A 13,675-nucleotide genomic window follows, 5' to 3' on the forward strand; every position below is an offset into this window, starting at 1 on the left:
TCAAATCCCACACATCCTGACAACTAAAAGTATATAATATGAAGCTGCGCGCGGGAACAGCAGAGCAGCCGAGATTCGAACCTCGGCTGATCTCCGCCGGCGTTACTGCAGTAATAAACGTTACCGATTGTTGAACCGCACTCTGGGCTCGGACTGATATCATTTCATCCGCGCTAACAATTGGGGGCTTCGTCCTGGTTAACGACAGCTGCTGGATCCCTGCGACGGCACTGGGTGAGTATCTTTACTCTTTTACTTCTCGTGTAAAAGTCTCCCAGTGCCCCGCAAGGGACTTCACTGCCGGCCGTTATCTGAACCTGTGAACAGAGTGAACAGTACTCTTTAAAAGTGTGTGTGTGTGTGATCCTTCACGGGTGGGCGATTGGGGTCGCGGAACACTAGTAAAAGTGTGCGTGATTATTATTGCCATTTATTGTCAATGTGCTACTGTGACTGACGGACTATCCTTGGACTGACGACTTTAGGTACGAGACCCCTCTGTTTAAAAACCGACCAAACAAGCCTTCCTGGTTGACCTCTGCAGTGGGAGTTAGGGGACCCCATTGTACGTTGAGCCCGGTTTTAGCGCCTTCATTGCGTACGTGGTAGAGGCTGGGAGGTCTACGCGCGCTACAAGAAGGGAAGTCCTCCAAACCAGCCTGAGACGCGGGGCCTTTGGGCCAACCGATGGTTATACGCTCTGCCCATTGACCTCGCGGTCCCGAGGTATTGGCCTCTGTAGGATCAGACGCGACTAGGTCTGACTTCACGCCCCCCCCCCCTCCTTGCACTCGGGCCCCTGGTTCACACCCAGTATTTGTGGGGTACACACGGCCGCTGAACGTCAGGCGGTGAGAGAGAGACTCACGGAAACCCGGGGTTGCGCGCTCGGGAATCGACATGCGCCCCGTCTGTAACTATTCCCCCCTGCCCAGGTTGACCCGGGGGGCTAGGGTTTGACTTGAAGGGGGTGGACTCCCCGACTGGGAGATTAATAAGCCAGTGCCAGCAACATCCCTAGCAAGCCTGCTAGCTTTATTTTAAAGTAGCTTCTGTTAAGTTACACCCGCTGCGCCCCTACCATGGGTGGGAGCGCGGCTGAAGACCTAGATTGGGGGCCAGAGGGTTCCCTTACCCGTTTTATAGCTGACAAGAATAAGAAACATATTAAGGCTATGCTTCATTTCAATCCTGATGAGTGCAAGCCAAAAAGCTTCAACCTCATGTCTCTTTTTAGACATGTTTTAAGTTCAGTACTACCAGACAATTATTTTTACAAGATGGTTACATTTTGGGGCTGTCAGTAAATTAGGGTAACATAGAGGCAGATTTGAATTTCACCGACAGCAAACTGGATTGTTAAGATTAAAGGTGTCCCTTAGTTGTTTTCGTGGGAAGGTATTCACACTTGTAGACAATGGTAGATTGTGTTTGAGAATGCCAGACTATAGTTTTTTTTTGCTTTAAATTAGTTACTTGAGTCCAATAGTTGGAAACTAAAGGTTAGCTAATGAACATTTCTATCTGGCTGGATACAAGAAGACATCCCAGAAGTTCACAAGTTAATCTGCCAGAATCGCAGAGGAAGCCAAATAGCAAAGTTAACAAGAACAAATTTCTATGTTTACCTTGCGGGAATGCAGATGGAACCTCATGCTCAAATTGGAAAGGCCAAATTTTTAAGGATTTAAAATGAGGCTGCAAGATTTGCTTAACTTGAGCTGGGGAGATAATGTCCAGGAAGCTGCTGGAAAGGAAGACTATTAGCAAAAATGTGACAGAACAATTAGAATTTGAGCATGAATTCCACATTGATTAGACCCAAATACTCCATACAATAAAGGTGATGATTTAATTGGATTGTTTAAGATAACTAAAAGAGTTGAAAGGGCAGACAGAGAGAAACGATTTCCTCTGGCAGGAGAATCAAGAGCAAGACTGTGTAAAATTAAAGCCAGACAGCAAAAGGATAATGTCAGGAAGCATTTCTTCACACAAAGGGTAGAAGAAACCCTAACCTTTCACTTTGTAAAAAGCCTTGGACCCTGCAGGTCAATTCAAAATGTTTAGACTCAGACCAGGGCACGCACTTCACCGGACACGCAATGAAACTGGCCTGCTGCCTCCTAGGCATCAGACAGCGCTTCCACGTCCCGTTCCATCCCCAGAGCTCCGGGATGGTCGAGTGCATGAACCGGACCCTCAAAGCTGCGATCGCACAGGCGATCGTCGAAACAGGGCAGGGCTGGGTGGACGTTCTGCCCTGCATACTGATGCACTTAAGGGCCACCCCAGGCCGCTCCACTGGCCTCACTCCCTTCGAGCTCATGACGGGGAGGGCCATGCGACTACCAGAGAACGTCATGGTCGGGGGGGGGGGAAGACATGGCCCCCCTGAGGGACAGGGTGACGTGCTATATCAGGCAGCTGGACACGCAGCTGCGGGCCCTTAGACACACTGCGCGCGACCAGCTGGACATTAGGGACCAGGCAAAACTGCAGCCGCATCTGCCCGCCCAACCCCTTCCCGGCGTCGGGGACAAGGTCCTGGTCTGGGCCGCCCCCGACCGGCCCGGCTTCGCCCCCCCGGTGGCTGGGACCGCACGGAATCATCCTCACCAGCGACACGTGTGCCTGTGTCGACATGAAGAGAAAGGGCAGGTGGAAACACTGGTCCCAGCTTCAACCCTACCCTTAAGCCCCGACCGGACAGACTCCGCCCCCCCCTCCCCCTTTTGACTTGACTCTAACCGCCCCTCTTTCTCCTTACAGTGCAACGGGTGGACCGGTTCCAGGGAGGCCTGCTCCTACACAAACTAACCCTACACCCTTGGTAAGGGTGCCTCTCTCCCTCTCTTCCCACAGATCATGCTTCACCAGTGCACCGCTCTCCTCCCTGCTCTCCTCTTCGCCCTACGACTAGTGCCTTCCTTCCCCGAAATATATGACAACTTCTACCGCCACGGTGTTGCCTTCAACGCGTCCGACACCATCTGTATTCCTGCAAGGGACAAGCCTGATGTGATCGACGCGTTCTACAATGCCTGGCTGGAGGTCCTCCCAGGCGTACAGACACTCTTTATTCTGCACATCGGAGTGCGACCCGCGGCTGACCTGCCTCCGGCGTGCTGAGGTGATGGACTTGGGGGGTTGCATGTTCGGGACAATGTGCGCCATGCCAGAGGACCTCTCCTCTGCCCCGGCCTTTGATGCCTTTACTGTACGGGATCTGTCTGTTTGCGGATATTACGAGCCTACTAATGCCGTGGTAGTCTCTTTGTATTTGTGCTTTCCACCCACCCCGACCACACTGCCCCCGACCACAACTCCAGAGATATTGCCATGCCCCTCTCTGGAACCGGGGCCCGCGGGGGGACCGGTATTGTGGGATGAGGGAGAGGCCCTTTATGGCAACGTCTGACATGAGGTCGTGCCTGTGCTGGTCAATATATTGGGCATCTGGGTACCGGACTATTGCACAGCACAGGTACGCAACCTATACGCCATGATGGGGAAGGAGGTTATAGAGAGGGCCATAGACGCCATGGGGGCAACCCACTACCGGACCGACATACATAACATCCACACACAACGACACAGACGGGACATAGTCAACGATGCCCTCACAGGACTCAACACGGGGACATCCGTAGTAAACTCCCTAGTCATCCAGGGCCTTAACGAAAAGGTCGAGCAACTAAAAGGGGTAATGAGGGACCTGCTACAGAGGTCTCTCACAAATCAGGCAGACCAGGCACGCCTGGGGGAAGAGGGAGCGTACATCCAGCTCGACGGCATTGCAGTCCTGGAGACACACGCCCACACCATTAACCGCCTTATAAACCGGGAAAGGGAAAACACGGCCCATATCCACGAGGGACAGCTGTGCCATGCGTATGGCCTGTGGATGGTAGCCCAAATCCGGCATAATCTTGACCAGGTCCAAAGGGGGGAGGTGCCCGACTGGATTGACAGCGCCAAACTGGCCTCACTCGCGAGGCGCTCCGGGCTGCTCGACAGCCGGACTCTGAAGGGTAAGGCCAGAGTATACCCAGTGATTCCCGACTGTGAGGTCAGTGAGGCGACAGGGAGTCGGGATTGTCCTCCTGATCCCAGAGTCGGGGCCATTTCTCCTGTTTCACATTGAGAAGCTCTGAGTCATACGGGAAAACGCTTCCCTCAAATATCGATTAGCTCACCACACAGCCATATCTCGAAACGGCGCTGTGTACGGGGTGCCGCTTACAGGCTGCAAGCAGCGAGGGGCGATTACCATCTGCCCTCACCCCTTACGAAGGAGTGAAACAGCGGACTGCGGGTTCAACCGGACACAGGGCTGCACCCTTGAAATCGAACCCATGGGTCCCCACTTCACTAGGGCGGGGTATGGTGGGGGGGGGAACGATATTGTGTCTCCACTCTTGAAACCTCATTTTGGTATAATGGACTGCAGTGCCCGATTCCCCAGCACGAGTTCTGCTTCGCCCCCAGGCGCCCAGTCACGATTGGGCAAGCTCACATCTCAGAGGTCCGACGACGGAACCCCGAGTCCATACAAACTACTGATAAATTCAGGGACACCCTCAGGGAATATCAGGAGCCTGAACAAGCCCCCATCCCACATTTGGCTGAGGTCTTACGGGAGCTTAGGACCAGGTAGGACACTCAGTGAAATTGTATCACCAGTTGCAGTCGCAGGTAAAGGACCTAGAGGAGGACACAGATACAGCTCTACAGTCCCAGGGGTGGGCGCAGAGGGTGTGGGATTGGGGCCTGAACGTGAACATCCATCCCTGGCATACAATTACTGCTGGCTCTGGCCTGGCACCTGGTGGCGTGTCATTCATGCCGCCAGCACAAAAAATGAAAGGCCAGGAAGACCATGCTCCACGCCATCGACTCCTGGTGGGCGATCAGGCACCGTGAGCTCACAGGGCTCGAGTTAATGTGACCTTCTCCCGGGACTATCCAAAGGCCCCATGACTGCAGCATGACGGCCGGCGGAATGTACCGGGCGAGGAACCGACTTTTAAAATATCGGCATCGGGGGTGTGGACGTGTCCAACCCCTTGCCGAAAGGGGGGACTGCAAGCGGGCGTCAGAGCCGCCCCGCATTTGCCACGGGACTATGCCTACATCAGGAAACGATAAGAATTCATTTTTGTGTTTTAAACAGCAGTCGCAGCTTTAAACCCACAAAAACTCAGCAGCTGCTGGTCTGCCCACGTGACTGGGAGATAGGAGACAGAGGACAGATAGAATCCACACTAGACCAACATTACCCATGACTCATGGGCCAAAACTCCGGGATTAATTAAATATGGAAACCCATCTCCTAATCACATCAAGAGACTGACTGAAACACACACATACCCATCGATACAGAGCCATTCTGACACAAAGGACAGGCATCCACCAGACAGGTACGGACAGACCAATACACACCAACACCCCAAGGGAACAAAGGGGGGTGCTAGCCCCTGCCCTCACAGAGAGAGACAAGCAGATAATACCCGGACCCGTTTACATAATCCAATTAGCACCCTATTGTGCGTGCCCTGCAACTCTCCTGGGACGGCAGGAAATAGCCTTTTCGCACCTACTGCAGTGATTAGATTAGATTACTTTACAGTGTGGAAACCGGCCCTTCGGCCCAACAAGTCCACACCGACCCGCCGAAGCGCAAACCACCCATACCCCTACATTTACCCTTACCTAAGACTACGGACAATTTAACATGGCCAATTCACCTGACCTGCACATCTTTGGACTGTGGGAGGAAACCGGAGCACCCGGAGGAAACCCACGCAGACACGGGGAGAATGTGCAAACTCCACACAGTCAGTCTGAGGCGGGAATTGAACCCGGGTCTCTGGCGCTGCAAGGCAGCAATGCTTACCACTGTGCCACCGTGCCGCCCACACGGGGAACTATCATCCCATTCATCCTCAAATCCCACACATCCTGACAACTAAAAGTATATAATATGAAGCTGCACGCGGGAACAGCAGAGCAGCCGAGATTCGAACCTCGGCTGATCTCCGCCGGCGTTACTGCAGTAATAAACGTTACCGATTGTTGAACCGCACTCTGGGCTCGGACTGATATCATTTCATCCGCCCTAACAGCTTATAAAATTGTTATGTCTCAATGTTAGGTAACTGGGATGAGGGTACAAGGTATTCAGTAGACATTGGCAGAAGCATCTGAACTGAGATCGGGTAGAAAGTTTACAAGCTGCAAGGAGCTCCAAAACAGCTTTCACTGTCACCATGCCAACACTGAATGTTTATTTACACTTTTGTAACATCACCCAACCGCATCCCTGCCTCTGCTCATTTGCTGCTGATGTTCATCAATGCCTTTATTACTTCTAGACATGCCTATCAAAATGCACTCTTGGCCAGCTTCCCACATTCTACTCTCTGCAAACTTCAGTCAACTCAATCTGCTCCTTATCCTTACTCACACAAAACTCTGTTTACTCATTATTCTTGTGCTCACAGATGTGGATTTTAAAATTCACTGTTATGTTCAAATCACTCAGTGACTGTTCCCCTCCCTAGCAGTATCATCTCTTTGAGCTTCACAACACTCCAAGATCTCTGTCGTTATTTAATTCTGATTTGGAGTTGGACTGGGGTATCACCTGATGAAGGAGCATCGCTCCGAAAGCTAGTGTGCTTCCAATTAAACCTGTTGGACTATAACCTGGTATTGTGTGATTTTTAATGTTATTTAATTCGGGCGTCTTCAGAAGCCAATGGCAGTGGCAGTTGTGCCTTATCCTGCCCAAGATCTTAGCCTCTGGAAAACCAGAGAAAATCTCTGTCTCTTTACTTGTTGCCATTTTCTGTTCGATAGAACCTACCTTTTAACCCAAAGTTTTCACTATCTATCCTATTGTCCTTTGCGATTCAGTGTCAAATCTTACTTTAGAATGTCCTGTAAATAATCTTTAGACATTTTAGATTGTTAAAGGTAAAGGTTTGATATGAATACAAGTTGTTGGTATTGTTCTTTTAATGACGTTGCTATCCTTTCAGGTCTCAAAAGTGTTAGAAGTATGTCTCTCTTCATGCGCATTCAATGTCTGCCTTCCCACCACCATCCACTTCACTGAGAGACAATAAATTCCCTTCAGAAGATCACATGATTGCCTATACAGGGTTATGAATTCTTGATGGACTCCATGAATTTCACTGAGACATATTAGATGGGAGAAAGCTACTTTCCTCCCCTAACACAGCCTGTTGATATAACACATAATTATGACTCACTTGTAAACAGACGCTCTTTCAAAAAGTTCTTCCTTTAAAGATTTTGAACAGCTCTCAGACATATCTCGGTTGACAATATAATTTCAAAGAGGTTTAGTTTTCTTTTGTTAATTTAGAACACCTTATTATAGTATCCTTGGGGCAAAAAAACAAAGAAAACATGATAATCTGCTCTAATTGCTTGTCACAGTGCATTGTAAAATTCTCATCTGAATCCCAGATGATCTCTAATATGAGCAACATCTGCCTGGATGTGGCTAGACAAGTTTTTATAATGTTTCTAATCATAGTCTACCTGCTAATCTGCCATGTCATATACACAACAGCAATACGAATTAAGTAAAAACATTATTTTGAGTCCTCCTTCTTTGATTGATGTCATTGTTACAACTTGTGATTATTTTTAAAGGATGCACAAATTTAATGATATAAGATCAAGTGTTATCTTCTTTACTACTGAAAAACAAACTGCTCCATATTCAAACATACATTTCAACTATGGAAGTTTGTGAAAACTGAAAATGCTGACCATGTCAAACAAAATAATGCAAGCACATAGGTGCATAGTATCTGAAAAGTAAGCATAGGCTAATAACTTTTCAGAATTGATGTAATAATGGGTCTCACCACAAACTATAACTCTTCTGCTTCAGATACTGACATGCTGGTTTACATTGCTTGTTATATCTCAAACTTTGTTGGAGACAAAAAAAAACTGCAGATACTGAAATCCAAAGTAGACAGGTAGGAAGCTGGAAGAACACAGCAAGTCAGGCAGGATCAGGAGGTAGAGAAGTCAATGTTTCAGGTGTAACCTTTCTTTAGGGCTGGGGTGTGCGTCAGGGGAGCTGCAGTTAAAGGGGGTGGCAGGGACAGGGTGGTGAAGTGGGGATAGCTGAAGACAGGTAGAGGGTTCGACCTGGTTGGTCAGTGGGAGGAATGAATCCGGCTGGTGGCAGGGAGGGGTGGGGATAGGAAGGGAGGCTGTTTAAAATTGGAAAACTCAATGCTGAGTCCTCTGGGCTGAAGACTGCCCAGGTGGAAGACAAGGTGGTGGAAGACAAGGTGGTGTTCCTCCTATCTGCGGTTTGGTCTTGGTTCAGGCACTTGCCATCTACATCTGCAACACCAACCACGCAATCCATCTCTTCAGTAACTTCCAGTTCGCTGGCTCCCAGCACTTTATCTTCACTATGGACCTGCTGTCTTTATACACGTCCATACCCCACAAGAGTGGTCTCAAGGCTCTCTCTCCTACAAACCCATCCAATCCACCTCCACCAATACCCTCCTCCGCCTCGCTGAACTAGTTGTCACCCTCAACAACTTTTCCTTCAACCTTTCCCATTTCTTCCAAATCCAGGGGGTAGCCTTGGGCACCCAGATAGGCTCCAGCCATACCTGCCTCCTTGTCGGCTGTGTCAAATAGTCCCTCTTCAGTACCTACACGGGCACTGTGCCCCAGCTCTTCCGTCATTACATCAATGACTGCATCGGTGCAGCATCCTGCACTCAGGCCGGACTGGAGTAGTAGCTCACAACTTCTACCTCACCCTCAAATTCACTTGGTCCATCTCAGATACCTCCCTCCCCTTTCTTGACCTCTCCATTTCCATCTCCGGTGACAGTCTCCAGGTGGACTTTTACTACAAACCCACAGACTCCCATAACTACATGGACTACAGCTCCTCCCACCCAGAATCCTGCAAGTACTCTATCCCATTCTCCTAATTCCTCCGCCTTCACTGAATCTGTCGGAGGAGGAGACATTCCACTCCCAAGAATCCAGGATGTCCACCTATTTTGAATGTGCTTTTCCTCCCTTTGTCATTTAGGCATCTCTCCACTGGACCACCTCCATTCCACATATCACTGCTCTAAACCCCTCCTCCTCCAATAAAGACAGGATTCTGCTTATCCTCACCTACCACCCCACTAGTCTCCACATCCAATGCATCATCCTTAAACACTTCTGCCAACTCCAACTAGACCCCACCACCAAGAACATTTTCCCCTCCCCATCCCTCTCCGCCTTTCGCAAGGACCGTTCCTTTGATAGTCCTTGGTTTGCGCCAGTCTCCCCTCCAACCCTCTCGAACCGTTACTACCTTCCCCTGCAAACGGAAAAAATGCAAATCCCGCCCACACACCATCCCCCCCCCCCCCAACCAGGGCTCTAAACAGCCCTTCTAGGTGAGACAAAGGTTCACCCGCCTCTCTTCCAACCTAGTTTACTGCATCAGGTGCTCCTGATGTGGTCTTCTCTACATCAGAAAGACCAAACATAAACTTAGGGAACGGTTTGCCAAACATCTCAGCTCAGCCCGCAAGGACCTCCCAGTCACTGCCTATTTTAATTCTCCCTCCCACTCCCTTTCCGACATGATAATCCTTGGCCTCCTCCATTGCCACAATGAACCAAACCGCAAATTGGAGGAACAATGTTTCATCTTCTGCGTAGGCAGCCTACAGGCCAGAGGACTCAACATTGAGTTCTCCAGTTTCAAATAACTTCCCTTCCCATTCCTCAACTCCCTTCCCAGGCCTTCCTCCTCCCTTCCACTTCTCCCTGCCACCAACCGGAGTCATTCCTCCCAATGACTAACCAGGTTGTACCTTCTACCTGTCTTCACCTATCCCCACTTCACCATTCTAACCCCTCCACCCCCTTTATCTGTAGCTCCCCCCCACACCCACCCCCAGTCCTGATGAAGGGTTACACCCAAAATGTCAACTTCTCTACCTCCTGATGCTGCCTGACTGTTCTTCCAGCCTCCTATCTGTCTACATCTCAAACTTTGGCAGTGAACTGAAGACAAGATCAAGCATGATGGGAACACATTTACATGACAACAATTCTAATTGCCAGTCCTTCCCTTCATCACAAACATTCTTACCTCCAGTCTGGTTCTATCCACATCCTTCGGTAGCTTGACACGTGCTTTCATTGTAACAGCTAACATTTCATATGGATAAACCTGAAACAAGTTAAAGTAGCTCAACAGAACAAATTCAGTTGTAACTTTTTGTTTCATTTCTAATGGCAAATTAACATCTGAATAAATCTCAAGGCAGGAGAAGATCACAGATTCATCGAGGCCACCTTTTTGCTATCCAATTAGCCTATCATCTCACTTTATTTCTTAATGGAAACCAAACATTGGCTTGACATTTTGAAAGATTACAGAGTTTATTTTCAATCTTTTCTTGGTCATTATGGAGGAATCTGTTTGGGAGAGGTCACAGCACAGAAACAGGTAAATAAATAGTTTTACATATAGCTTTGCTGTAAATCTACAATAGCGAGTAGATTAGATTAGATTACATTACAGTGTGGAAACAGGCCCTTCGGCCCAACAAGTCCACACTGACCCGCCGAAGCACAACCCACCCATACCCCTACATTTACCCCTTACCTAACACTACGGGCAATTTAGCATGGCCAATTCACCTGACCTGCACATCTTTGGACTGTGGGAGGAAACCGGAGCACCCGGAGGAAACCCACGCAGACACGGGGAGAACGTGCAAACTCCACACAGTCAGTCGCCTGAGGGGGAATTGAACCCGGGTCTCTGGCGCTGTGAGGCAGCAGTGCTAACCACTGGGTAGACTGGGCTCTTTCTTGATTATATGTTTTATTGGGATCTGTCTCTTGATTGAATTTGAAAAATATAAGCCATAAGTATTAAATTAGCCTGGAGCAGTGTTTTGTAGAGCAATAAGACAGTGCTATTTTCTGGGTCTGTAGATTGGAAGGAGCAAAATGACCTTTAGTAGAATGACATGCTCTTCTTGTTGGATGTGGGATTTTCGGGAGAGTTTAAGGGTTACTGAGGGTCATATCTGCAGTAAATGTCATTGGTTGCGAATCCTGTCACATCAAATGGATTGGTTAGAGCAACAGTTAGAGGCAATGAGAAATTTACAAGAGCTAGGGGGTGTGATGGATGGCAGTTATAGGAAGGGAGAAAAGCCGCAGATTCCATCAGGTGGATGAGTTAACTCCAAGAAAGTTAGGAGAGGTATGCGGGTAGTACAGAAGTCTTCTGTGGCTATCCCCATTTAAGGAGAAAGTGAGGACTGCAGATGCTGGAGATCAGAGCTGAAAATGTGTGGCTGTAAAAGCGCAGCAGGTCAGGCAGCATCCAAGGAGCCGGAGAATCGACGTTTCGGGCATGAGCTCTTCTTCAGAAATTCCTGAAGAAGGGCTCATGCCTGAAACGTCGATTCTCCTGCTCCTTGGATGCTGCCTGACCTGCTGCACTTTTACAGCAACACATTTTCAGCTCCTATCCCCATTTAAAACAAGTATGCCGTTTTGGAACACATAGGGGGTGATGGACCTTCAGGGGAATGTAGCACAAAACAGCCAAGTTTCTGGTATCAAGAATGGGTCTAATGTAATGAGAGGTACATCAGGTTCCAAGTGATCGATTGTGTTAGGGGACTCTCTAGCCAGGGGCACAAACAGACGTTTCTGCGTCCAGCAGTGAAAAATCAGAATGGTGTGTTGCCTCCTGAGTGCCAGGATCAAGGATGTCTCAGAGAGGGCGCAATATGTTCTTAAAGTGGAGAGGGACCAGAGGAGGTCATTGTACACATTGGTAGCAATGACATAGGAAGGAAAAAGGATGAGATTCCGAGGGGTCAATATAGAAAGTTAGGCAGGACTTTAAAAAGGAGGTCCTCGAGGGTAGTAATATCTGGATTACTCCTGGTGCTATGAGCTAGTGAGGGAAGTAATGGGAGGATAGAGCAGATGAATGCATGGCTGAGGAGCTGGTGCATGGGAGAAGGATTCACATTTTTGGATCATTGAAATCTTTTCTGGGGTAGAACTGATGTATAGGAGAAGGATGGATTGCACCTGAATTGGAAGGGAGATACTGGCAGGGAGATTTGCTAGAGCTGCTGGGAGGATTTAAACTAGTAAGGGGGGTTGTCTGGTGGGACCCAGGGAGATACCGAGGAAAGACATCAGCCTGAGAGTGGTACAGTTGAGAAAAGAAGTGAGTCAAACAGTCAGGGCAGGCAGGAACAAAGCAGAGAACAAGGCAGGACTGATAAAATGAACTGCATTTATTTCAATGTAATAGGCCTAACAGGGAAGGCAGATGAACTCAGGGCATGGTTAGGAACATGGGACTGGGATATCATAGCAATTATAGAAAAGTAGCTAAAGGATGGACGAGACTGACAGCTTAACATTCCAGGATACAAATGCTATATGAAGGATACAAAAGGAGGCAAGAGAGGAGGGGGAATGGCGTTTTTGATAAGTGATAGCATTACAGATGTACTTAAGGAGTCATGATTTGGAGATGCCGGTGTTGGACTGTGGTGTGATTTTTAACTTTGTACACTACACCAGATTATAGTCCATCAGGTTTAATTGGAAGCACACTAGCTTTTGGAGCGATGCTCCTTCATCAGGTGATAGTGGAGGGCTCGATCGTAACACAGAATCTATAGCAAAAATTTACATCAACTAGCCACGAAACGACATGACCAGCTATCCCTAGTAGCCACACACACAGACGACAAGCAACATGAATTTGACTGGGACAACACTACCATTATAGGGCAAGAGAAACAAAGAACAGCCAGGGAATTCCTAGAAGCATGGCATTCATCCACAAACTCCATCAACAAACACATAGACCTGGACCCAATATACCGGCCACTACAGCGGACAGCTGAAACTGACAACTGGAAGCGACAGGGACAGGCCACTATAAATGCCGAAGGAAACACCACAGAAGCGCTACACAGGAGGCTCCCAAGCACTGAGGATGTCACCTAGACAGGGGACGAAACGTTTGCAACAAAAACTTCCAGCTCGGCGAACAGAACCACAGCAAACATTTAGTGTGATGTAACTGAAATTATACATTAAAACATTGATTGTCTATTAAGCCTTTCATCTGTTAGAATACAGTGATAGTTTCATTTCTTTCATGTGTAAATCACAAAACCTTTTTTTTAAAAGTTGCATTCTCGGGTTAGCTGTTAACAATGGTGATAGCTAGACAATATGTTGAAGGTGTTAGCCCCCTGTGTTCTCTGTCTATGACCTGTGTTTAGATTGTTATCTCACTTTTTAGATTAGAATCAGAGTTTTCCATAAATTCATGCAGTTTTTGAGCTCCGAATGTATGCAGTTTTTGAGCAAAGTGCAATGTAACTCTGCAAGTACAAATTCACCCCACAAAATATGTGTGTGCACATGGGTCTTTGTCTGTCTGTGTGTGTGTGTGTGTGCGTGTGTGCGTCTGTCTGGGGTGGGGGTTGTGAGTGTGAAAAAGTGTGTGTGTAGTGAGTGCAGAGTGTCTTAAGTCTGTGAGGGGGTGCATGTGAGAATGTGGGAATGTGTGTGTCTGTAAGGGAGTGTG

General features: G+C 48.4%; 1 protein-coding gene across 1 annotated transcript in view; it reads right to left on the minus strand.

Annotated features, from left to right (window-relative positions):
* The window catches only part of ablim2 (actin binding LIM protein family, member 2), a 332,680-nt gene that overhangs the window by 63,766 nt on the left and 255,239 nt on the right, over positions 1-13,675 (minus strand). The window contains exon 19 of the mRNA XM_043698357.2: positions 10,178-10,258. Coding sequence (XP_043554292.2) covers positions 10,178-10,258 — 81 coding nt within the window. The remainder of the gene's footprint in view (positions 1-10,177; positions 10,259-13,675) is intronic.

The sequence above is a fragment of the Chiloscyllium plagiosum genome, unplaced genomic scaffold (assembly GCF_037043375.1).
Source record: "Chiloscyllium plagiosum isolate Xiang-an unplaced genomic scaffold, Cpla_swu_hap1 HiC_scaffold_1, whole genome shotgun sequence".
NCBI lineage: Eukaryota > Metazoa > Chordata > Chondrichthyes > Orectolobiformes > Hemiscylliidae > Chiloscyllium > Chiloscyllium plagiosum.